Consider the following 23,428-nt stretch of genomic DNA (forward strand, 5'->3'; position numbering starts at 1 on the left):
AATATTAAAATTGTAAAAATATTTTTAATATTGAATAAATAGTATAATTATTAAAAAAAAATACTCCATCCGTCCCAATACAATAGTCTTGTTTACCATTTTTGTCCGTCTTAAAACAATAGTTTTATTTCCATAAATGTTTATATCACCATAAAATTATCCCTATTTTTTTATTATTAGTACTTTCTATACTTAATAGACTCACAAGGGCAAATAATTTTTTACTCATACTTTTATCAATTATCAATATAATGTCAATATTCCTTGAATCTCGTGTCAACTTCAAATAAGACCATAGTTATAGGACGGAGAGAGTAATAAATATTTTTTTTGGAACTTACGGAAATATAAGGGAAGGAAAGTCGTACTTCTTTTGCACTTACATTGTTAAACATTAGTATAATATTGATTTATAATAAGGACAAAAACACTTTTATTAATAGCGTAATATAAATGTTATACTCCCTCTGTCCATTTACAAGGGTTACATTTACTTTTGGCACGTTGTTTAAGAAATAATAGTATTTTAATTATAGTGAGTAGTTAAAAGTAGTGTAATGACATTTTTGCCCTTACTTTTTTGTGTAAAAGTAACGATGTGATGTAAAGTAAGGGTATTTGTGGAAAAAAGTAGGGTATTTAATGAAATGTAAACTTTGTAATTACACGTCCCAAAATAGAAACATATAAACTTTGTAAACGGACGGAAGGAATATTAGATAAGTAGCACGAGTACTTAAAATTAAGAAACGACACACTTATTTTTGTGACAGAAATAAATGAAAAATAGAACATGGCACCGAAAGAGTACTAAAACCCGTACCAAATAATTTTAAACAAAAAAATACACTAACACCTTCAAATCCCAAATGGAAATGCAAATACTATAACAATTGCAGATATTGAAAGAAATCATCAACCAAATCAGTACCAAAAACTTAAATTCTAACAAGAACACCATGCATGCATTGCCACAAAATCAAATCAAAGCAAACCCTATTATATATTCCCTCCCCACACACAAAAAAAAACTTTCATATTCAGCACATAAGTATAATCAAAGTTCAAAAGATAAGGCATAGCCATACATACCTCTGCCTGCAGGGTTTAGGGTTTAGCAGCATCATCTTTCGAGAGATTCGCCGGATATTTGATTGCATTCAGCTCAATTTTCCTAAGGGCAGCTCGATCAAGATCGATCCCACACATATCTGATAGCCTGATTAAGTATAGAAGAACATCTGAAAGCTCTTCCCCTAAGTGAACCTTTTCCTCTTCTTTCCAGTCAGGTAAGCCTTTTTTAACCTCTCCTTTCCATTGAAATATCTCTGAAAGCTCCCCCACTTCCCCAACCTGTTTTTACAAAATTTATTTAGAAGAAAGCCAGCATTAGAACTCATACTTTACGCAATAGCTGCGTAGCGGATTTCAGAAGAGAGCAGGGGCAGCTTATAAATTCAATAATACTCTCTCCGACCCGTGTTAATATATACATTTTATATTTTAGTAACTATACCCCACTTTTTTTTACATATATACTTACTTTACAATCACGATATTACTTTTATATTTAAAAAAATAAATAAATAAAAATAATAAAATTGTCTTACACTACTTTTAAGTGTTCACTACAATTAAAATAATATTATTTTTTTAACTTTGCATCAAAAGTAAACACACACTTTAACATGGAACGGAAGAAGTATACTATATAATCTTCATTATAAGTAAGTTTAAATTTCACAATATAACATTACATTTGTTATTTGATAAATATAGATTTTATACTATTACATTAGAGTATATTATAGCTACTTCTAGCTCTAGAAAGGAAAAGAACATTCTACAATTTGACGAACATACAATAGAAAAATGGATAAAAATGAAGAAGATGAAGAACTTTCATACAAAAGAAGTAGAGGTGAGGATGATGAAAATAAATAAAATTGTTTATTGGATATTGATATTGTAAATTTTTTTTTAAAAAAATGATTAATTTTGATTAGTTATCTATCAAAATAGTTGTAATATATTTATTTTTGCTTATATAACTATTTACCAACTATGATTGTATATGTTTTTTTTTGCAATTCTATTGGTTTTTATTGTAAATTTGTATATAATGTATAAATTCTTAAAATTTTTAATTACAGTCATCCCTATAGCATTTTAGCGGATTATGTAACACTATTCGAAATTGACAAATTATGGTAGAACTGCTTTTGTGCAGATAGGGAAGTGTTTGTCTCTCAGGGATAAGGACGAGAAAAGCGCTGCTGTTTGCAGAATTTTTGCACTCGGAAAAAGACATCTGCCAAACATGTCCTTTCTATGGTCTAAAGTTTTCTTCGCAAGGAAAAGAGACATTCGAGTTTAAACAACGCATTCAATCGATAATTCGATGAAAACCTATTCGAACAAATAAAAAAATCAACAAATGCAGCAATCATTCTTCTGCTTAAGCGTCGATGATTTTCTATACAAAAATCGATTCGAAGCATAATCTGGAAAATGAAACCAGCTTTAGCCGACGCATTCAATCGATTATGGAAAAATCAATGCTCCAATCAGCAATGTTCTCCGCTCAGATTCAAAACATCATTATCAATGGCTTTTCAATGAAACTAACGGGAAAAAAAGTTTCTAAAAATCATCTAGCACAGCGATTTAATAAAATCGAAGAACGGAAACGAAGGAAGTTCAACTCCAACCAAAGCATTAATGAACCGCAAACGCAACAGTCGATACTCCAATCAATAATCAGCAAAACTCTCCATCCAAATTCCAAATATCACCGTCAAGTATAGTAATAGTACCATAGCGAGAAGAAGGTTGCGCGGGGTGTGGTGCTTCTCCCAGTCTCGTTCCTTGGCGAATTCATCCATTCTCCTCTTGAGAAGATCGAGAGTGACCTTCTGATCCTCTCCGCAGTGCTTGTCTGCATTCATAGTGCGGATTCTTCGCCGGTGTGAACAGCGGAAGGCAAAACGACGAGAGAGAGAGAGAGGGGCAGTGAGTGTGAGTGGCGAATGGCCTGTATGTTGTCGGTACGGAAATGAAAGCCACGCAAGCGGGATATATAAAGGGAGGGTTTGTTTGATTTTATTTCAAATCGAGGTTTATAATATTAAAAATATATTTATATAGTATTATTTTTTAATCAATTACATAACTCTAAATGACCCATTTAATTTGAGATAAAAAAATATATAAAAATGATATTTATATAATATATTGTAATATATAATTATATTTTTAATATTAAATATATAATTTAATTACAAAAAAATAATAATAAAATAAATAATTTATTTTGAAAAAAAATAAAATAAAAAAATAAATAATTTGTTAAGACTGGAGAGTTGTAAAATATATATATACTACATATACTCATTATTTTTATATTATTTATATAATTTTTTACATTTTACATTAAAAAATAAAAAATAAAACAAAAACACAAAACAAGCACACTTGTCTTTACTAAAAAATAATGTGTACAATTATACTTTTATAAATAAATATAAAATTAAAAGTATTTGTAATTGATGGTATAGTTAATAGTTACTTAAACTAAAATGTATTCCCTCTGTCCCAAATACCATGTCCACGTTGCCGTTTATGTCCGTCCCACGTACTATGTCACTTTCTTTTTTTGAAAAATGATTACACTTTAATTTCATTTTAAATTTTTTAATTTTATCTTTTTAATTTATTTTAATCTTAATTTATAATTATTTATATTATAGGATAATTATTTTCACTGATATATTTTTAATTATCTACTAATTACGCTAAAATACTGTGTCTGCGTCTGGTACGGAGGGAGTATATAGAATTGATGATATAGTTAATAGTTACTAAAATTAAAATGTATGTCGAGGAGAAGACATACTTTTCTTAAAAGTAAAATTTTTTAAAAAATAGAATGTGTTTATTTGAGTTTGGATTGGTAAGATTTTAAATAAAATTTGGTGTGATATTGTGTAGAAGAAAATATAAATATATATGATTAGGAATGAATTTTTTTGTTAAAGCTGATTATGTACTTAATATTTAATTTATAATTTAATATAGTATATACTAGTATTAAAATATCATATTAAATTATTATTATACAAACATAAATTATTACTCATATAGAGAAATAATCAATTGTAAACAAAAATAAATATTAACAGTAAAAATAAGAAAATCCTGACATAACTGAAATATGGGCCGGTCTGCAATATTAGGCCCATAAAAATTTTTCGAATTGCCGGCCCGTTAATTATTGGACCAGTCTTCTTCAGTTGCATTTGCATTTGATTGAAACCCTTCTCTAACCACCAAAACCGCCCAAATTTCATGTCCTGCTGAATCCGATCAGGCCATCTGACGAGCTGCAGCGATGGCGGACCCGAATCTTCGTTCAGGCAGTGGAAGCTCTGATGCCCGGAATATCCGCTGCCCGCACTGCGCCGGTCCCCTTTCGAAAGAAATGGTACAATCGACTGATATTTTTGTAAATTTTTGCACTTGTAAATTCGTTTAGCATTTTGATTATTTTGTTCGATTGCAGGAGACTAGCGAGTGGACAGTTCCCCCGTTTATTAGAGACAGCTTTTCTATGGTTTGTATTAATGGAACTATTTTTTTACTTTTTTATTTTTCGTGTTCTTTCTTGTTTTTAAATAAAAAAATTGTTCGTTGATTTAGATAGGATCAGCTGTCGGCGGCACTGCAGGAGCGTTTTACGGCTTTAACCATGGTATGATTTGCTTGCTAATCTATCAGAGTGTGTGTAATTCTATTAATTTCATGGAATGTGATTACTTGTGTCAATGTTTCAGTGTGTTAATGGAAAATGAATGCTCTTTGTCCACCCATTGTATGATCTTTTCTGTTAGATGAAATTGGGGTTTGGTGTGACTAGAAAGATGATACTGTTCTGATACTTGTAAAATTCATTTGAAGCTTTAATAAATCAAGCATACAATCACTGGTATATTTCAGTGACCTTTGAAAGAAAACCATTAGGAATTGGTTACTAGCAACTCGATTTAATGGTATTCCGGCTCATTCGTGTGCTGTCTTCTCTTTCTTTGCATTAGATGTTAGTTGTTTTTATTCTTTGAAGAAAAGAATATATTGTAAAGAAGATGCTTTCTTCATGTTCTCTCGTCTTCTACTGCAGCTATGCCAATTGTAAGGAAGTGGATTAAAGGACCAATGTGGTTGCAGTTCCTCATTGGTGTAAGTTCTTGAGCGTTCTTGGATCTTATTCTTTTATTTTTTCCTCCTGTTTGTTCATGTCATCACGTGTGATTGCAGTACTTCTATTTAAGGATTAGGGTCATTTATAATAAGTGTAAGTTATTGATTCTTCTACGAGATGTAAATAGATTTTGTTATTATGTTGCACAATGGCTTCAAACCATGATGAAATTATATACATTCCTCTAAGGGTGTGTTTGTTTGGGGGATTGGATTGGATTTACACTATTCATCCAATTTTTTCCCCCCAAAAACATCAAATCAAATACCTATTTTTCATTTTTTATATTATACTAAAAAAAAATTTTACATTCAAAACATCACATCAACACCTATTTATATCACATCATACAACTATTCAAATTCAAAATTTTTACTATTCAAATCTCAACTCAAAATCCAAACCCTCAAACAAACACACGCTTAAATATATTTAGAGGCAAAAAGGGGGTCTGGCTGGTAGGGTTGGATCCACCATGTGTCAATAGAGTCCTAATTTGTTAGACTGGACTGCAAACCCTGTTAAATTGCATTCTTGTCTTTCTGCTCTCCCTCCCCATTTTTTTTTTCCCATTTATCTTCAATTTCTGATGTGTTATATGGATACAGGCGCCACCAGTCATTGTTTTCTCTTCAGGATGTGCTGGGTTAGCTGGTAAGACATTTTTCTATCTGAGTTACTAATGCACCATTCCTGCATACATGATTTAAATTTTCAACTAACTGTCAGGGCATCTGGTTTTTGCACTTGATACCATTACACATGTGTAATAGTTATACATCTCCTCTGTATTACAAAGAAATAAAAATCGAACAAAAGGTCTGATAGGCCCTACCATCGTGTTCCAGTTTTTAAAATCCCTCTTTAATAAGAGCCTTGTGCTAGCCTCTCTGGATCTAAGTGAAATGACTGGAAAATGGCCGCTTTAATGAGCTCTATAACTTTATTGATAAAGCGTTTCTTGTGATGCTTTATTTCACAGTTAAAAAGTAATCCCTTGTGTCTGATGTTTTGGAGATAGATAGTTTTCTAACTGGGAAACTTTTTCAATGAATAATATATCCTAAGTATTTGTAAGAGTAAAATATTATGGCCCGCCATGTGAATGAATCTGCTAAGGATTGCTTATACATTTTTGAAATGATCTTTTAGTGGTACTTTAAATGCGGAGACAAATACAGTGGTGTTAAGTTTTCTTGGCTTATTGTAGAAGATGAGCTGGTAAGAGTAAGTTATTTTTAGAGTACAATAATACTATGAAAGCACCCTCTGTCCTTAACTACATCATTCTTATGTCATGTCTACTTGGCTGCTTTTTAAATTTTTTTGCCTATTCTATCTATTGAATTCTTCTCAAATCCATTATTTGCCTCAGAGAGCATAAGCGGCTCGCATGCTGACTGCAAAGTTTTGCTTATTTTATTTTAGTGATCTCATCACTTGCATTTGTGGCTTTATAGGCTGTTTATGTTGAAAAGAATCTCATCATGTGTAGTAGATTTATAGACGATAAGGGAGAATTTCCAATGCATTATGGTTTGGCATTAGTTCAAGTATTCTGACCTTTTTTGGTTTGTATGTAGTGATTGCTGTCAAAAAGCAATAAAAAATTTTCAAAGGTTTTACCTGTTCATTTTTTAAAGTTGGGATCTTATGGGCGACAACATCTTTATGCATGTAACTTGTACAGGTGGTTCCATTCCAGCCCTGGCTCAACTTGCATCCTCATCTTATCATGCCATAATATCATCCTCCCCGGCTCCACCTTCGTCCTCATAGCATCGGAAAATTACAAAACCCCAAGTCATTATTGGCTGTTCGTCATAAAGCAGAAAGGAAGGGTTCTCAGAGGACTGCTAGAATGTATATTTTGATGGTCTGTTGATTGGTTTACTTATGGATTTGAATGCCGTATGTCTCTCTCAAAAAATCAATGGGCTTGGTGCCTGTAATTTAGTAATTGCATAGGCTAGGGAATGTATTGTCACCAACAGTATGGTAATATACAAAACTCTCTGTTCTGTTTGTATAAAATAGGATAAACCTCATAGCGTGAATTGTCAGGCGAATAATCTTCTTGTAAAATCCGAGCAATTAAATGCTCCAAAATGTCATTTAAGTACCTTTTTGGCCATATTGATATCCTTTTATACCATTTCTGTCTTGGATGGGCCACTATGTCTTTTAACAGATTAGCATTTAAATTCACTTGCTTCACAAGCTTTTTCCTGAGCTTTAAATAAAATATGCAGTATCAGTTTAATGTGTGTTTTTACATGAATACCCTCCTTGCTGGTAGCTCTATTTCTACAGAGACTTGGGCACGCGTTTGTTCAAGCAAATATGGGATTAAAATGTGATTAAGATCTCACCACCCGAAGGTACATCCTGTTTTTAGCACTGAATCTTTCCGTTTGTCGTATTTACTAGTGATTATCTTACACAGGTATCTCAGGAGTGAATAGATTCTTTAATCTAAAGCCATCCATTCGAAACTGGACACTTCAGTCGCTTCGTCATCATTTACTTTTATTGGCATCTTGGCTATATACATATGTTTATCTTCTTCTTGAAATCTGATAGTGCTCGGTGAGATGCATATATCATCATCATCTGCTACAAATGCTGTTTGCAAATATCTGGTATTGCAGAAAGAGGCTCCCACCAGCCAGGTAATTTGCAAATCCCACAATGTGTGCTGTTTATGTCTTGGCGTAAAACATTAAATGCCCCAAGATTCTCAGGATAAGTAGAGGACAAGGGTGCAATTCCAGTTCAGATTGTGATTTCTTAAAACACTGTTTTGCATTGCTCTGCATAGGGGGGCCATTATTCTTATGTACATATATGTGTCGTAACAAAATTGATTTCCAACTATTTGAGGCTTAGCTCATTCGCCCCTTTACGGGACCACTTCCATGTGCCCCTGGCAGTAGCTGATTCTTATTACACCTTGAGTGACACTTTATCATGCTTCCCATATGATTACCATTATGGACGTGTCTGATAGAAGGAGATGGGGATTGATATTTGAAACCATATTAGTACCTTGTGTAAGGTTACTCGGCACGCCCCTAAGCTATTGCTTTTGGGCATATTTTTGGGCATTCATTTATTTATGCTTCATTTATTAGGTTCAATTGTTTAGTTGGTCATCAAACTGTCACTTTGTTCATAGTTATCCTCATTATGTTAGTTGTTTTCGCTTCCATCGGAAAAGGGCTAAACTACACTAAAAAATGACTGCAAGTTGTAGTTTAGGGAATTCTAACATGCTCTAATATAATCCATTCATCCCCAAATTATTAGCTAGTTTTGCTTCTAGCACGGTTTCTTAGATAGTATGAATTCTGATAACTTCTTGTTTATTTTCTCCTAATTTTTTTTGCGAATGTTTTTTAGATTGTACTAAAAGAATGTAATGAAAATTCAATACAAGAATTGTAAGAGCTTTAGAACATCTTATATTTCTAAATTATAAATAATTAAAAAAACAAAAATGGACAAAAGTAGTGCATATATTGAGTGGTTTTGAGTTTTATTTGGATGGGAAGGAAAATTGGATTTAGAAATTAAGATGTATAAATAATAATACCAAATGTCACGCGGGACACCTCTTGATATGATAAGAGCATTGTATGGCTAGTAGTTTGTGTTGGTGAGACTTCTTGGGTGCCTTGCACTTATTATCGTCGAATACTTTAGAGCTACTACGTAACATATCTATACATGTAGAAGAAATTTTACTCATACTAACTTGAAAATGTTGTAATATAACTGATTGATCAAGTAGAGCATCGAGTTAATGATGTCTAAAATTTCTACGGTGGTTTTGTGAGCATGCCTTAAAACATTTGTTAACATCATTATATGCTCGACTCTTGTTTGCTCATTTATAAAGTAAATATTATGCTTGTGTTGTGTTTAGATATGTTTTGGAAGTATTGATTGTTTGGATTAACTTAGTTTGAATAAAAAATAGGTATTTGATGTCATGTTTTGTATAGAAAAATAGTTTTTTATGTTTTAACTGAAAAAAAAAGTATTGGGTGTCATATATTTTGAAAAATAAATATTATCAGTGAATAGTGACAAAAGTGATTTACATTAACCTGTACGAAAACCTTCATTTGTATGAATATTGTTAACATTTAGGGAGTCGACAACCTAAACAACACTTTTAGTACAATTCTGTGTTTTTTACTGCAATTTAGAGTGGGACAGAGATGGAATGATGGAGCCATTACAACAGTTGAAAATTGGTAAGAAATAAGTGAGAAAGAGAATCTCTATTATTATTTTATTTATTTATTTATTTATTTTGATGGGGATGATGATGTTAGGACGTATATAGTAAGAAAAACATGCTAGTATGGAGAATTCAATACTTTGTCATATAATCATTGCATATAGAAACATCTTGAAACTTTTGCAGCAGAATAATTCATTCACTCTTATTTCCTTCATGCCAGAATATCTCTGTCTCTTCTCTTGCAGGAGGAACATGTGTACATACAAAAAACACACACACACACGCACACGCACACCACACTCAAAAGAACACAGCCCACAACCCGAAAACACCTCACCCGAGAGACATCAAAAATGGTAAGAAGAAGCATTCATTCTATGTAGTAGTAGTAGTGGTAATGACAAAATTGTAACTCAATTGGACCGGATAATCTTTCTTACCTATGGCAAACACACTTGTAGTGGTACGCGCTGTTTATAGGGTCGTTGCCTTCCACAGGGACTTGCTCGGCTCGACACTTGTACCTGCATCCTCTGCATTCGTTGTAGGTGCATGTTGGCGCCACTGATCCAATCAATCCTCTTTTTGGGTTGTCCTAAGACAATGGAAGAGTTCGTAATGGTAAGCAATCAATCTTACACTATAGTTTTATTACATACTTGGTGTTCTTGTCATTTTTTTTTTCTTTTGGTTTTCGTTTTACTAACCTTGTAGTTTCTATCCCCTTTTGGCATCGAAACTTGATGCACGTTCGGATTGTTGTCGTGAAGCGTTATTTGAGCTCGGGAACCTTCAGCCTCTGGATAATGTATATGTAAAGGTTAGACCTTTTTTTCCTAATTACCTTGTTGAAATTTCGCGCGAAATTTCAATCTAGAACTGAATGTTATTCTAAAGTTAGATTTTTTTTTTTTTTGAGAGTGATAAAAACACTTGTAAGAAAGAAGTAAATGAGGAAACTAAGGAAAGAGACCTTGTAGTAAAACAAGAAGTGCTGCACAAAACACAGCTAAGAAGAGCCATTGGTGATGATGATAAGGATCACGGTGACGATGACGACGACGACAACATTGATTTGCCATTGTTGTTGTTGTTGTTGTTGTGGGAAGCATTGGATGAAGGGAGTTTGTTCAATGGCTGTAAGAAGCAGTGTGTTGCTTATGAACAAGGGGGATGTTGAAGATAGATATATAGATATAGAGTGAGAAAGAGATAGAGAGAGAGAAAGAATTGTGGATGAATGAATATAGACCATAAGGAGATATACACAGCCCAAAATTATATATGCAGCTGCATTGCAGAGGTCCCCAACTGACAATATGTATATATCTTGTATGTATATATAATATATATATATATGTACACACTCGAAGAAGCACTGGATTGTTCCATAGGCCAACAATTTTATTTTATGTTTTTTTATGACGTAAGAATACGGAAAAGTTACTTTTTTGAACGTGCATTAGATAAACTACAGCCGAGAATAGCTATATGAAAAAAAAAAAATTCTTTTTGACAAATTCGATCAAAAAGACTACATAAAAGTTCAAACTTATAATCTTGTGGTGAGGGGTGGCTCCTAGTAGGAGCAGGGTGAGCAACTGCTCAGGGTTCCTAATTAATAAAATGTATATTTTAAATATTATCTATTATTATTATTAAATTTTAAAATTAAATTTTAACTTTTAATTTATATTTTTTTTCTTCTTCGTAATTAACCTATTTAATTTTAAAATTAAATTTTGATTTCTAATCATATATATATTTTTTTATTTCTTTTTAATCGTCTACACCTTCCTTCAGTCCTTCTTACTCTTTGAACTCAGACAGACCGTCTTTCGTCTTCTTTTCTCAAATTAGCATTGTCCCGACGGTTGCATTCAACCTCTTGTCCAATCAACGCCAATTAATAATATTATTAAAAATACATTTTAATCATGTAAAAGTAGGACCTATAATTCATTTTCGCACAGGGCTTAAAAAAAGGTTGAGACGGCCCTGCGGTCATAAATTCCCTTATAATATAACTATTGAAGTAATATAAATAATAATATTTTGTATGGAAATATTAATTTTTATGAATTGATAAAAATATATATATATATTATTAATATATGTATATTATATTATTTTAATAATATTTATGAAAAAATTTGTCATTAAAAAATACTAGTGAATTATTTTTACCATAATATTCACTCGTTCATATCTATATAAATTTAATGTATTGCATATTCACAAAATAAGAGTATGAATGCATATAAATAGAAATTTAATTGTGAAACTTTTTAAAATTAGAATATCAAGAGTTGTGTTCTTTTTGGCATTTTATAATTTATTTTGTTGTTAGTTATTAAAAATTATAAATTTATTTTCAGAATTGTGACATGAAGTCGTTTTTATTATTTGTATAAAAATTTTGTAAGATAGCAAATTATTTTATTAAGAATGATATGAAACTAAAATAACAAATCCATAATAAATAAATACATACATTTAGAATAGAAGTACTAAAATTTTAAAATATCAAAATAAAATCACACGGTTACAGTACTGATTATGTCAAATTAATACACATAGAGAAGGCACACATGTTCTATGTAGCGAAGTACAATGTTGTATCATATAAAAATATGTATTGTAAAATTTTATATTTTTATTGTTCTGAAATCAATAATATATTGTACTATATGAAATTATATAGTATTGTTAGAAAATAATATCATGATCTATAAAATATATGTTTGTCTTGATAATATGTACTAACCCGGTCAAATCAAACCCAATCAACATTTAAATTGAAGCAAAAATTACACACACATATATATATATATATACACACGCACGATATATGGTCACACTTTGGAATCTAAAATAAATAAAATTGAATAACATAATACGTACTAAAGGAATATTGAAAGGAAAAAAACAATTATGATGAATGTAATGTAGTACAAATGTTGGGAGGAATATTAATTTAATTGGTTGTGATGAATTTCAACTGAGAGGATGTTTTTGTACTGTGGATAAAATTTTTGGGGTGTCTATTGCAATTACAAATTTTGTGGTTCATATCCCTCTCTAATCTACACTTCAATTAGACTCAGATTTTTAGGTTTATTTCTTTTTCAAAAAGGTTTTTAACATATTTCTCAAAAAAATATGTTATATATATTCATTATTTTTATACTCCCTCCGTCCTGGATACCGTATTTGCTACACTGGTAGATACGGTATTTTAGGAGGGGTATAACTAGTAGATAATTAAGAATGTATTAGTGAAAATAATTATCCTATGATATAAATAATTATAAATTAAAATTAAGATAACTAATTAGTTTAATTAAAATTTAAAAAAAAAATTAAAAATTTAAAATGAGATTAAAGTGTGTAATCATTTTCCAAAAAAGGAAAGTGACATGGTATGTGGGACGGACAGAAACGATAACGTGGACATGGTATCCGGGACGGAGGAAGTATTATTTACTCTATTTCTTTATTAAAATTACTCTATTTGGGTTTGGCACGAAAATTAAGAAAAATGAATATTTTATTGAAAAAAGTGATAGATAGTTGAAAATATTTTTGAAAATTTAGTTGAAAAGTAAAGTAAATAAAGAGAAAGAATGTAATAAAGTCAGTGGTATTTGTTACGAATAAAAGTTGAATTGAGGATAGTAATTAAATATTGATTTGTTGACTTTGCCAAAATTAATAATGGAATAAATTTAGTGGATAGACTAAAACGAAAAGTGAGAATAAATTTGGTGGACGGAGGGAGTATAAAATTTCTATATATTTCACGTCAAAAAAGTTTTTTAAAATCAAAACACAAAACAAACACGTTATAAATAATTTAAAATAATATTTCGTTTCGATAAAGTGTCAAAGTTACTACAAACATGGAAATTTAAAAGTTTTTTAAAATTTTAAAAAATATTTACAATAATACTTCTTTTGTTCCGAAAAAGTGTCAAAGTTACTGTTGGGAACTCACGTTTACGGATAAATAATTAATAATTGCGTATTCCTAATAGTTCAAAATTTCAAGTGAGAGGATCGTTATGCCGCAGTGGTATCAGAGTTCAGACTAAATCTACATACCCCACTTGCACCTGAAGGAACATAGTGCTTGAAATGATAGTAGATAATATGTTTTGGGGAATATATTTTGATTTGTTTGACAAAAAAATTATACAAGTAATGTTGGAAGATATAGATTAAGAGGTGTTTAAGTATTATTTGTTATAAATTAAATGTATATATATATTTTTAATATTTTTTTATTTTAAAATCACACAAACAATTATTTATTTTAAAATTAATAAAATAAAAACCATACAGAAAGCCCGTAAACTTTTTAAATATAAAACATATTATTTGGGTTAGCTTAACTAGGCCCATTATTGGCTGATCCTGTTTTGATACAGTAGTTTTAATATTGGTAAAAGTTATTACAAAATTTAATAATTAAATAAATATATATATACATTTTTAAATATATAATTATACTAAATAATCAATCCTTATTTTACCACCTAGAGACGTATTTTACATAGACAAAAAAAAAATGATTTATTATTTTAATTATTATAAAAAAAAAAAAAAAAAACCCTTCCCGCCAATTCCCACCTTTTGAAGAATACAAACTAAATAAAATAAATATCCGAAACCTCTTTCTTTACATTTTCCCTATTCCAAACAATCCCTTACCCTTACCCTTACCCTTCTTCAATTTTCCTGTAATAATAATCATACCTAAGCAAAGCAAAGCATCAATTCAATCAATACATAATATATATATACACACATATACACACATTATCCAAAAACCCTCTCAAATTTTCAATAAAAATTAAAATTCATCCAAACATGTCCTCCGAACAACCTCACGTCAAAGTACCATCATTTTCGACCTATTCCAATAGGATCATCATAAAAACCATCTTAGCCCGGCCCGACCATGGCGTCGGGCTGATCGGGCAGCCCGTAATTGTGGGCGGATGGGTCAAGTCCTCCCGGGAGTTCCGTAAGGAGCCCCCGGCGGCGGCCCCCGAAAATCGAGGGGGGCCGAAAGACGTGAGCTGCGTCGAAGTACTTCAAACAAAATTACCGTTTCTCCGAGCCATCATAAAGGCCTTTGGCGGCGAGCAACGGATACGAGACAAGCTCGACGCTATCGTCCCGAGGCTGCCGCCACAGCCGTCGATCTCGATTTTGAGCATCAGTGATGGATCTTGTCCGGCAAGTTTACAGGCAAGGATGTTCTATTCAGTGTATTAAATTTTGGGCATAATTCCAAAATTACTCTACTCTAGTAATTGAGTAATTTTGGGATTTTGGACACTTCAAAATAAAATACAATTTCATGTGTAATTTTTTTTTTTTTTTTTTAAATTCTATTGAAATTTTAGTCAAAATTTGAAATTTTTTTAATTAACCCGATTTGCTTAGAATATCCTTTTTTAATTTTTTAATTTTTTTTTTACGTGAATTCTCTCAAAATTTTTTATTTTATATATTATGCTAATTTTAAAGTATATATATATATATATTTTTTTTTTACATCAAATTATAATGATAGTGTAAAGGTAATTATTTTTAGTTTTTTGTATAAAAATAATAATGTTACAGCAAAATAAAAGTATTTATAAAAAAAAAAATAATAATAAATCTATAGTTACTATAAATTATTATTTTGTAATTTGAGGATTAAAAAAATATATATATAATTTATAAGTAAAATGAGAGTATTAATAAAAATGTATAAATTCCATTTTAATATTATTAGTTCAAATTCATTATTTTGTTTAAATTTATACTACTATAATTTATATATATAACAGTAAACAAACATTTTTTAATTAAATAATAGTAAAATTTTATATTATAGCATATCAATTATTTTTATTCTAAAATATCTAAAATTTCATTTAAAAAATTCAAATATTTTTAATTTTCATGATTCCCTTGAAATGAAATTTTCAAAATTCTCCATCAAAATTTATGTAAATGCGCATGTCGAAAATCGATTATAAAACTAAAATTTCAAATATCCTTAAAATTTTCATCAAAATTTCTGTAAATTTATAAGTCTGAATCGACATTCGATAAGTCGGACATATGAGGCTACGATCATTTTTAGTACAAGTTTGTGTTCTTGCATCCTCGTTTTCGATCAAAAGTTCGATTTTTCGACAGGTTCTTGTAGACTCTTCCTTAGCTTCTCCGAATCGGGTAATGCCGACGGGGACATGCATATTAGTCGAAGGACTAATGCAAAAGCCGTCGTTGCAAGGAAAAGAGTCCGTCGAGGTTAGAGCTGATAAGATTCTTCATATCGGCGTTGTCGATCCGGGAAGGTATCCTCTGTCCAAAAAACGCTTGCCTCTCGAATCATTGCGCGATTCTTGCCAATTTCGACCTCGTACCACAACGGTAACAATGTTGTCCTAATTCCTTATTTTGCATACACCCCTCTACTTGTTCCAGAAATTATTAATATTTCGTTTTCCTTTTTTAGGCCGTGTTAAAAATAAATTATAAAAATTAAAAAACTGCATTGTTATTCATAACGAAAATAGAGGTTTATTATAAATATATATAATATACCGACTTCATAGATTTAAATATAAATATACTAAATTTAAAATTGAACATCTAAAATATCTGCACAGGTGGCTTCGGTTACGAGGGTGAGAAGCGCCCTAACGCAAGGAACGCACGCATTCTTCCGAGAAAACGAGTTCTTACACGTGCAAATGCCCGTTATTACAACCTCGGACACCGAGGGCTCGGGCAAGATCTTCCAAGTACTAACTCCTCGACGGACGGAACAATGTCCAAACATCGAAACAATCAAGGCTTCCATCAAGGACAAAAATAAGCAAATCGAAGAACTCAAGCGAAGCGCGAGCAACGACGAGGCTTTAGTCGCGGCCGTTGACGACCTTAAGAAAACGACAGAGCTATTGTCGAAAATGGAAAACGAAGAGAAAACGAGGCACGGAAAATCCCGCGGCGAGACAAGCCGAGCGAGCTCGTCTGATGAGTTCTTTTCGAAAAAGACGTACCTTACGCCGTCGGGTCGCCTCCATTTGGAGAGCTATGCGTCGGCTCTCGGGAACGTTTACACGTTCGGGCCGAGATTCCGCGCGAAAAGATCAGAGACGAAGAAGGAGTCAGCAGAGATGTCGATCGTCGAGATCGAAATGGCTTTCTCGACGATGGAGGTAATTTTCCCATCTCATCTCGTCTCGTCTCGTCACGCTTCGATCAATTAATAATTTCAAATCGCACCTCAATGACGTCGGCTTCGATTTTTCAGGACTCGATGCGATGCGCCGAGGACTTCTTGAAGTTCATATCCAAATGGGTACTAGAGAATTGTACCGAAGATTTGAAATTCATCGCAAAGCGAATAGATAAACTTGTCGTTGAACGGCTACAATTGATCTTAACGAGTACGTTCGAGAGGATCGCCTACTCGGAGGCGATCGAAGTTCTAAAGAAGGTAGAGTTACTAAAACGGTCGTTTTTACATAAAACTATTTTTTAGAAGATACGTTTTTATCGCGCTATGTCTTGATTAGGTCGCAGGCGAAAAGTTCAAATTTGAGTCGGGCATATCTTTAAATGAAGAACACGAAAGGTATATAAGTACACGAACATATCTATATATATACTAAAAAGATGTGTGTCAAAAAAACGACGTGTAGGATATTTTTTACGAACTTTTCTATCGTAGCTATTTAGCGGATGAAGTGTACAAGAAGCCGATCGTTCTATACAACCATCCGAAAGCGCTTGCGCCGTTCTACGCACGGTCGAACGACGATGGGGAAACGGCTGCAACGTTCGATGTCATTTTACCGAAGGTAACGACCGAACAATCGAACGATAATGTCTATTTATAGAAACTCGACATATTTTAGAGTGTGCTTGTTTAGTATTTATGGTTTTAGGTGTTTTTATTGTGAGAAGTGAAAATTTATGAAAATATTATAAAGAATGATGTATTGTGTATTTTATTGATTTATATATATATATTATGTTTTTTGGTAATACTTTTTAGGAATCATATACCTTGAAAATACTAAATGAACACAATTTCACATTCTAAAAAACTTAGAAAATCTGTCTATGGTGAACTTAGGTCGGAGCGGTTGTAAGAGGGAGCCAAAATGAAGAACGGTACGACATATTGAACGCAAGGTAATGTCTACTATTCACGACTTTTTACTGAAAATATCAAATTAAATATTTATATTTTTTATATTATACTAAAAATTAATTTTATATTTAAAATGTCACTTTAATTTATTTTATAACACATCAACCAACTATTCAAATCAAAATTCAAAATCTCAAACAAACGACTCTATAAAATAATTGTCGGTTTCGATTCTGGATATCTTGAACGTTGTTGTTTTTACGTTGTATGGATCGTAGGATGAAGGAATTCGGAATGGCGGAGCGGGAATACGAATGGTACCTCGATCTTCGGCGACATGGGGCCGTTAAATGTTCGGGTCTCGGGTTCTTGTTCGATGCCATGGTTCTTTACGCGACGGGGCTCAACGATGTCCGAGATGCGGTCCCGTTTCCTCGGAGTTTCGGAAAAATTAATGACTAACGTACGGAATATATGGATGTGAAGTTCGACACGAATAAGGTTCGTGAAGAATAAGGAATGTGTCGAAAATTTGTATACATACTTTCAAAAGGTGAAAATTGTGTGTATATATATATATATGTATGTGCATATATGCTCATACACATTGATACTATAAATACAATACAAAGATATTTTATCTTTACTTGTGTTTTTACGACCTGTTTTTATTACTCTCTTCCCAAAATTATGCTTATTTGGCTGGCGCAAATTTTAATAAATTATATAGGAATGCCAATTAGAAAAAAAAAAAAAAAAAAAAAAAAAAAGATTTTATGTGAAATAAAAGTATATTTCAATAAAAAACATTATTTTACATTTAAAATATAATATAATATATATTTATATTATGATTCCTTCGTCTCAATATAATAATCTTGTTTATCATTTTTGTCTATTCCAAAACAATAGTCTTATTTCCATAAATAACCATATCACCATAAAACTACCCCTATTTTTTCATTGTTATTACATAATTGTCACTACTTCTTACACTAATACACTCACAGGAGCAAAAAAGTCTTTTTATCTATATTTTTTTTACCAACTACCAATATAATATCAATATTCTTTGAATCACGTGCCCACCTAATTAAGATAGTTCTGGGACGGAGAGAGTGTCAAACAATTATTTTAATTCATATAATTACTATTAAAACATTCAAACACAGAAATCAAATGCAAAAACACACCCAAAGAATTTTAATTTTATGTTGAGACGCTGGAAAGCTTGAATTGGTGCTTTGACTTTAATGTGTTTAAATGACATGTGAAATTTGTGTCCATCTTCTTCGTGAGGTTAGCTATTGTAAAATTTTGGTCAATGAGGATGAATCATAGCGCGTGTTCTTTTAAAATTAGTTTTCTTTTAGGAAAAAAAAATGTTTGAGTGATAATTTGGATTTGAAATTTTGTAAGATAAAATATTTTTACAAAAATAAAAAATAAAAATGCAATAAATGTATAATAAAATACTCCCTCCCCGTTCCATAAAAATGATACAATTTTTTATTTTTGTCCGTTCTAAAATAATGATACTATTTTCTTATTTAATAATTGTACTATTTATCTAACATAATTAATAGTCTTACAACTTTCAATATATTACACAAATATGATTACTTTTATATCACATAGTATTTTTGTCTTTTTCATTATAAACCAATATTATACTAATATTAAAAAATTTAAGTGCAAAAAATAAATGCGATTATTCTTTGTGACGGAGGTACTAATAAAACTAAACTCTAAGGAATAAAACATAGTTTGTTTGTTTGGTTTTGGTTTTGTTAGTTGACTATGTAATAAATAAACAAATAATGTAATATATTTTAATTTTGTAATGAAGTAAATAAACAAATAATGTAATATATTTTAATTTTGTAATGAAGTGTGTTGTTTGACTACATCATAAATAAATAATATGTATCCATTTAATTTTAAATTCTATTATTTAAAGAATTTAAAATTATTTTTTTAAAAAAAAATTGATTTAAATAGTACTCCTGTAATAGTACTTTCGTAAGAGTAATCCAAACCAAACACATTTTGACTCATTCTTTTTTTAATTTCGAAACCTTTTATATGTTGAATCTTAATAAATATTGAGTGTTTTTCTTTTGCTTAAAATCTTGGAAATTTTATTGTTTGGATTATACTTTTAGAAAAGTAATAATAATTTTTTTTACAAAATATTTTATTAAATATTATTTAAATACAAAATTTAAACCAAATGTTTTCAAACTAAACCCTAAAAAACAAACCCAAATATTCAAAGAATGATTTTTTACTTTTCAAAAAAGTTTTTATATACCAAAATAAAATTAAAACGCAATATAAACAAGTCAGTATTGTATGTTTTCCAAATTGCACTCTATTTACAAAGATATTTTAATAATACTAATTAACAATAATTCGTTTTTTTAAAAAAAAAAAATACCATATTAAATATTTCTTTCCTTAACTTTGAATGTATCCTTTTGGAGTTTTAGAATTTTATAATAAATTTTAAAAATAATTTTTATTTAATTAATGAAATAGTATAAAAAATTGTGACATTTTTTAAATCTTTTGACTTTATGTATAATAAAATAATTATATGTATAATGATATATTTATAATTTAAGAAAAAAATTAAGAGTATTTTGATATTAATATATAATTATTTTTACTAAAATAAATACTATGATATAAAAAGAAAAATCTTTAAATCGAGAAAGTAATTTCTATTTTCACAAAACATCGCTTTAGACTTTATCGTTTACAATAATTTCATCAAACACAATATATATTAGCGCACTGGAATTTTCTAACATAAGCAGCTTGGCTGAATTGTACTTTTCTGTCAGTAAATACACACACATTTCCTTCTCCTTTGGGTCATAGTTGGTATTTTTTTTTTAAAAAAAAATAAAAAATATATACTTATGTCTGTTGCTATTACTTTCTTTTTTTTTTTTTTTTTATGTACATTGAATAATAATAGTTGTAGCAGTAATAAAGCAGCCAACCGACCCACCCTAATGTTTGGTACAGTATTTATTAGCAACAGGAGGTGCAGATGCAAGTGCAAGTGCAAGCTCAGGTATGCCACCATTGCCCACTTGTCTTTCCTCTCATCAACTTTCTCCATTTATCTATTTCATTTCAATATACTCTGGCTTAGCTTGGCCACCAAGCCCCAGCTGTCCCTGTCCCTCCCACCCTGTCTTCCTATCACTAGGCCTTATTTATATACATAATTTCGAAAATTTTACACTATTTATCAATAATATTTTTTATAAATATATTTTTACAAAACAACATAAAACCAGTAATTTATGAAAATTCCTCAAAACTTCCGCTAAACGAAAAAGGAGTTATATGCAGAAATTTTGAAACTATAAGATAATCTCACGTAATTTTCAAACAATAAAAGGTTCCGTTCAATTTTTATAAACTACTGGTAAATTTTATATGATTTTGCCATTTTTATTTTTTTTTTCTTTTTACAAAATTTTCAAAATTCCAAAACTAGCAGTTAATTTCCACTTTTGTTGGTGACGATGATTATCAAACAGCACATGCAAAAAACTTAATGCACAAACAAAAGGTTTCCTATCCACCTCATGCTTAATGATTCCACCATTCTAAACCACAAAAAACACATGTATGTATGTATGGCTGTTCATGTCTCAGCTATCAAACAAATACAGATTCGAATCATGTAATTCAATTAGTTTCCAGATCCGAAAACGAATATCAATCACTCTCTGTGGCTTTTAGATTATATGTACTGAATACATAATACATATATATGTGTGTGTATATGCATCAAATCAAAAAATCAAAAAATTGTGTGTGTCATTTTGAATTTGCGTGGGATGATTGTGAATCCATACCTCTTTATGCGGATTTTCGTCATGATTTGTGGTGGTGGTGGTGGCGTTGGCTTCATCGGTGCTTTGGAACACAGTTTGGACGTAACTTTCTACGTCAATTTCCTCTGCGTTGTCAACATCTGTTAACTCGGGGATGAATGGCGGTCGTGGCATTTCGGTGATCGTGTTCCAATCGACGGCTCGGAAGAATTCGTGCGCTTTGATCTCGTGGACTGAGATCCGCTTCTTAGGATCCTTCTCCAGTAATTTTGCAATTAAATCTCTCAACTGTGTGGCCTCACCGGTCAGATTTGGTGCTCTGGATATGATCCGAGAGAAGGTGTCCTTCCGAGTCTCGCCGCGGAAAGGCGTTTTGCCGTAGAGCAATTCGTAGAGCATTATGCCGAGGCACCACCAGTCGACGGAGAAATCGTGGCCGTTGCCTAGGATGATCTCCGGCGCGACGTATTCCTCCGTGCCGACGAACGAGTTCGATTTCTCTACCGAGTCCGACTCGGAATGGATTGACTCGGATTCCAGCTGAACTGAGTCTTCGGGGAGGATCTCCGTGCAGCGGCGATTGAAGAAGGAAATGAGCTTTTTACTCTTCTTCTTCTTCGTCGTCGTCTTCTTCTTTTCCTTGTTTTCAGGCTTTGATTCGGATGATGTCGAGCGATTGTCAGGAGATTTGGCAACGAGTTTTGTTGATAGATCGAAGTCTACTAGCATCAAGTGTCCGTTCTCCTGAACCATCACATTTTCAGGCTTCAAATCTCTGTACACAATGCCTAAATTGTGGAGGTGCTCCAATGCCAGTACCAATTCCGCAGCGTAAAATCTGAAAATAAAAAAACGCGTAAAATTTCAGCGTTCAACAAAATTTTCCCAAACATGATGAGCGTCAATTAGCATTCTCCATTTTCAGTTCTACGGAAACTCCTTGCTCTGTTAAATTCAAAAAACAAAAAAAACAAAACACCATAGCACAGCAAAATACCTGATAATATCATCTGAGAACATTTTTTCAGTCTGTTTTTTCCTCAAATAATTCAGATCGCGACCGGAGCAGTAATCAATTGCATATCCAACGATCTTGTCCGTTCTCAAAACTCCGTGAAGCTTTGGCAACAGCGGATGATTAAACGAGGCAAGCACATCTCTCTCGAACAAAACTCTACGGTACTCATCGCCATTGCTTCCGTTTGCGAGCTTCTTTTTTTTCTCAATAGAAGATCTCGAGATCGCCTTAAGCGCAAGCAATTCTCCACTCGCTGTCTGAACAAGGAACACCACACCTTTTGCGCCGCGACCGAGCGCAGAAATCACCTTCAATCTGTTCAAATCGAGAGATTCCACAGCAGCACCGTCGCGCATGGCGGAGGTCTCCGGCAAGCAGCCGCTTAAACTCGCCGTAATTGAATGCGCAGGCAAAATTCAAACAGATTTCTGACAAAATTGCGTTTGCAGAGAAGAAACCGCAAATATAAAGCAGAGAAAAGTTTCCTTGCGACGCTTTTAATGGTTTTTTCGGCGGAAGCCGTACTCAACACGCTTATAGCATATTCCATTTCCATATATATATATTCTTGCGTCGGGCCGGGTTGGTCGGGTCGGATCGGGTTAGGGTCAAATTTTACTTGCTGGGGAAGAATCAGTTGTTAGGTAAGGTGACATGGGATACGACGTCGTATCAGATATGCTTCGTCTTTTTAGGGTTTCTAGGAAGTCGACAGTGTAGGTTATGCGTGGGAGTGCACCTTCTAGAAGCGGTAGACAATTTTGACTATTTTGGAGTAGTATTAAAATAAAAAATATATACTCCTATTAAAAACAAAAAAAACAAAAAAAAAAAAAAAAAAAAAAACATTAGGGTATGTTTCTTAGGG

The 23,428-nt window shown here is 31.7% G+C and overlaps 5 protein-coding genes across 5 annotated transcripts; 2 read left to right on the forward strand and 3 right to left on the reverse strand.

Annotated features, from left to right (window-relative positions):
• Positions 1-893: 893 nt before the first annotated feature.
• On the reverse strand, positions 894-3,030 carry LOC127239385 (uncharacterized). The gene is made up of 2 exons (XM_051257497.1): positions 2,817-3,030; positions 894-1,353 (listed from the first exon to the last, which is right to left on the reverse strand). Exons 1-2 carry the CDS (start codon positions 2,946-2,948, stop codon positions 1,108-1,110), a joined length of 378 nt encoding a protein of 125 aa, XP_051113454.1. The 5' UTR covers positions 2,949-3,030; the 3' UTR covers positions 894-1,107.
• Positions 3,031-4,318: 1,288 nt separating this feature from the next.
• On the forward strand, positions 4,319-7,412 carry LOC127239291 (uncharacterized). The gene is made up of 6 exons (XM_051257372.1): positions 4,319-4,483; positions 4,562-4,612; positions 4,699-4,750; positions 5,177-5,235; positions 5,866-5,911; positions 6,948-7,412. Exons 1-6 carry the CDS (start codon positions 4,391-4,393, stop codon positions 7,034-7,036), a joined length of 390 nt encoding a protein of 129 aa, XP_051113329.1. The 5' UTR covers positions 4,319-4,390; the 3' UTR covers positions 7,037-7,412.
• A 2,216-nt stretch (positions 7,413-9,628) lies between these two features.
• LOC127239292 (uncharacterized) lies at positions 9,629-10,788 on the reverse strand. The gene is made up of 3 exons (XM_051257373.1): positions 10,483-10,788; positions 10,217-10,308; positions 9,629-10,104 (listed from the first exon to the last, which is right to left on the reverse strand). The coding sequence occupies exons 1-3, from the start codon at positions 10,619-10,621 to the stop codon at positions 9,946-9,948; spliced, it is 390 nt and encodes a 129-aa protein (XP_051113330.1). The 5' UTR covers positions 10,622-10,788; the 3' UTR covers positions 9,629-9,945.
• A 3,565-nt stretch (positions 10,789-14,353) lies between these two features.
• On the forward strand, positions 14,354-18,328 carry LOC127239290 (asparagine--tRNA ligase, cytoplasmic 2). The gene is made up of 8 exons (XM_051257371.1): positions 14,354-14,765; positions 15,711-15,947; positions 16,187-16,741; positions 16,837-17,022; positions 17,102-17,160; positions 17,257-17,386; positions 17,665-17,723; positions 17,961-18,328. The coding sequence occupies exons 1-8, from the start codon at positions 14,382-14,384 to the stop codon at positions 18,142-18,144; spliced, it is 1,794 nt and encodes a 597-aa protein (XP_051113328.1). The 5' UTR covers positions 14,354-14,381; the 3' UTR covers positions 18,145-18,328.
• A 2,822-nt stretch (positions 18,329-21,150) lies between these two features.
• LOC127239443 (serine/threonine-protein kinase OXI1) lies at positions 21,151-23,091 on the reverse strand. The gene is made up of 2 exons (XM_051257599.1): positions 22,540-23,091; positions 21,151-22,380 (listed from the first exon to the last, which is right to left on the reverse strand). Exons 1-2 carry the CDS (start codon positions 22,914-22,916, stop codon positions 21,501-21,503), a joined length of 1,257 nt encoding a protein of 418 aa, XP_051113556.1. The 5' UTR covers positions 22,917-23,091; the 3' UTR covers positions 21,151-21,500.
• Between the last annotated feature and the right edge of the window lie 337 nt (positions 23,092-23,428).

The sequence above is a fragment of the Andrographis paniculata genome, unplaced genomic scaffold (assembly GCF_009805555.1).
Source record: "Andrographis paniculata isolate CXL003 unplaced genomic scaffold, ASM980555v1 Contig77END, whole genome shotgun sequence".
In the NCBI taxonomy this organism is placed as follows: domain Eukaryota; kingdom Viridiplantae; phylum Streptophyta; class Magnoliopsida; order Lamiales; family Acanthaceae; genus Andrographis; species Andrographis paniculata.

Bases quoted from the DNA above. Each gene is read 5' to 3' on its own strand.
- LOC127239443 (XM_051257599.1), bottom strand. From the start codon at position 22,916: ATGCGCGACGGTGCTGCTGTGGAATCTCTCGATTTGAACAGATTGAAG. The intron at 22,381-22,539 runs GTATTTTGCTGT...TTTTATTTTCAG, and splicing joins TTCTCAGATGATATTATCAG to ATTTTACGCTGCGGAATTGG.
- LOC127239385 (XM_051257497.1), bottom strand. From the start codon at position 2,948: ATGAATGCAGACAAGCACTGCGGAGAGGATCAGAAGGTCACTCTCGAT. The intron at 1,354-2,816 runs GTACTATTACTA...TTGTAAAAACAG, and splicing joins GCAACCTTCTTCTCGCTATG to GTTGGGGAAGTGGGGGAGCT.
- LOC127239291 (XM_051257372.1), top strand. From the start codon at position 4,391: ATGGCGGACCCGAATCTTCGTTCAGGCAGTGGAAGCTCTGATGCCCGG. The intron at 4,751-5,176 runs GTATGATTTGCT...CTTCTACTGCAG, and splicing joins GTTTTACGGCTTTAACCATG to CTATGCCAATTGTAAGGAAG. The intron at 5,236-5,865 runs GTAAGTTCTTGA...ATATGGATACAG, and splicing joins GGTTGCAGTTCCTCATTGGT to GCGCCACCAGTCATTGTTTT.
- LOC127239292 (XM_051257373.1), bottom strand. From the start codon at position 10,621: ATGCTTCCCACAACAACAACAACAACAACAATGGCAAATCAATGTTGT. The intron at 10,309-10,482 runs GTCTCTTTCCTT...TACATTATCCAG, and splicing joins ACTTCTTGTTTTACTACAAG to AGGCTGAAGGTTCCCGAGCT. The intron at 10,105-10,216 runs GTTAGTAAAACG...CCATTGTCTTAG, and splicing joins AAGGGGATAGAAACTACAAG to GACAACCCAAAAAGAGGATT.
- LOC127239290 (XM_051257371.1), top strand. From the start codon at position 14,382: ATGTCCTCCGAACAACCTCACGTCAAAGTACCATCATTTTCGACCTAT. The intron at 15,948-16,186 runs GTAACAATGTTG...ATATCTGCACAG, and splicing joins TTCGACCTCGTACCACAACG to GTGGCTTCGGTTACGAGGGT. The intron at 17,161-17,256 runs GTATATAAGTAC...TTTCTATCGTAG, and splicing joins TTAAATGAAGAACACGAAAG to CTATTTAGCGGATGAAGTGT.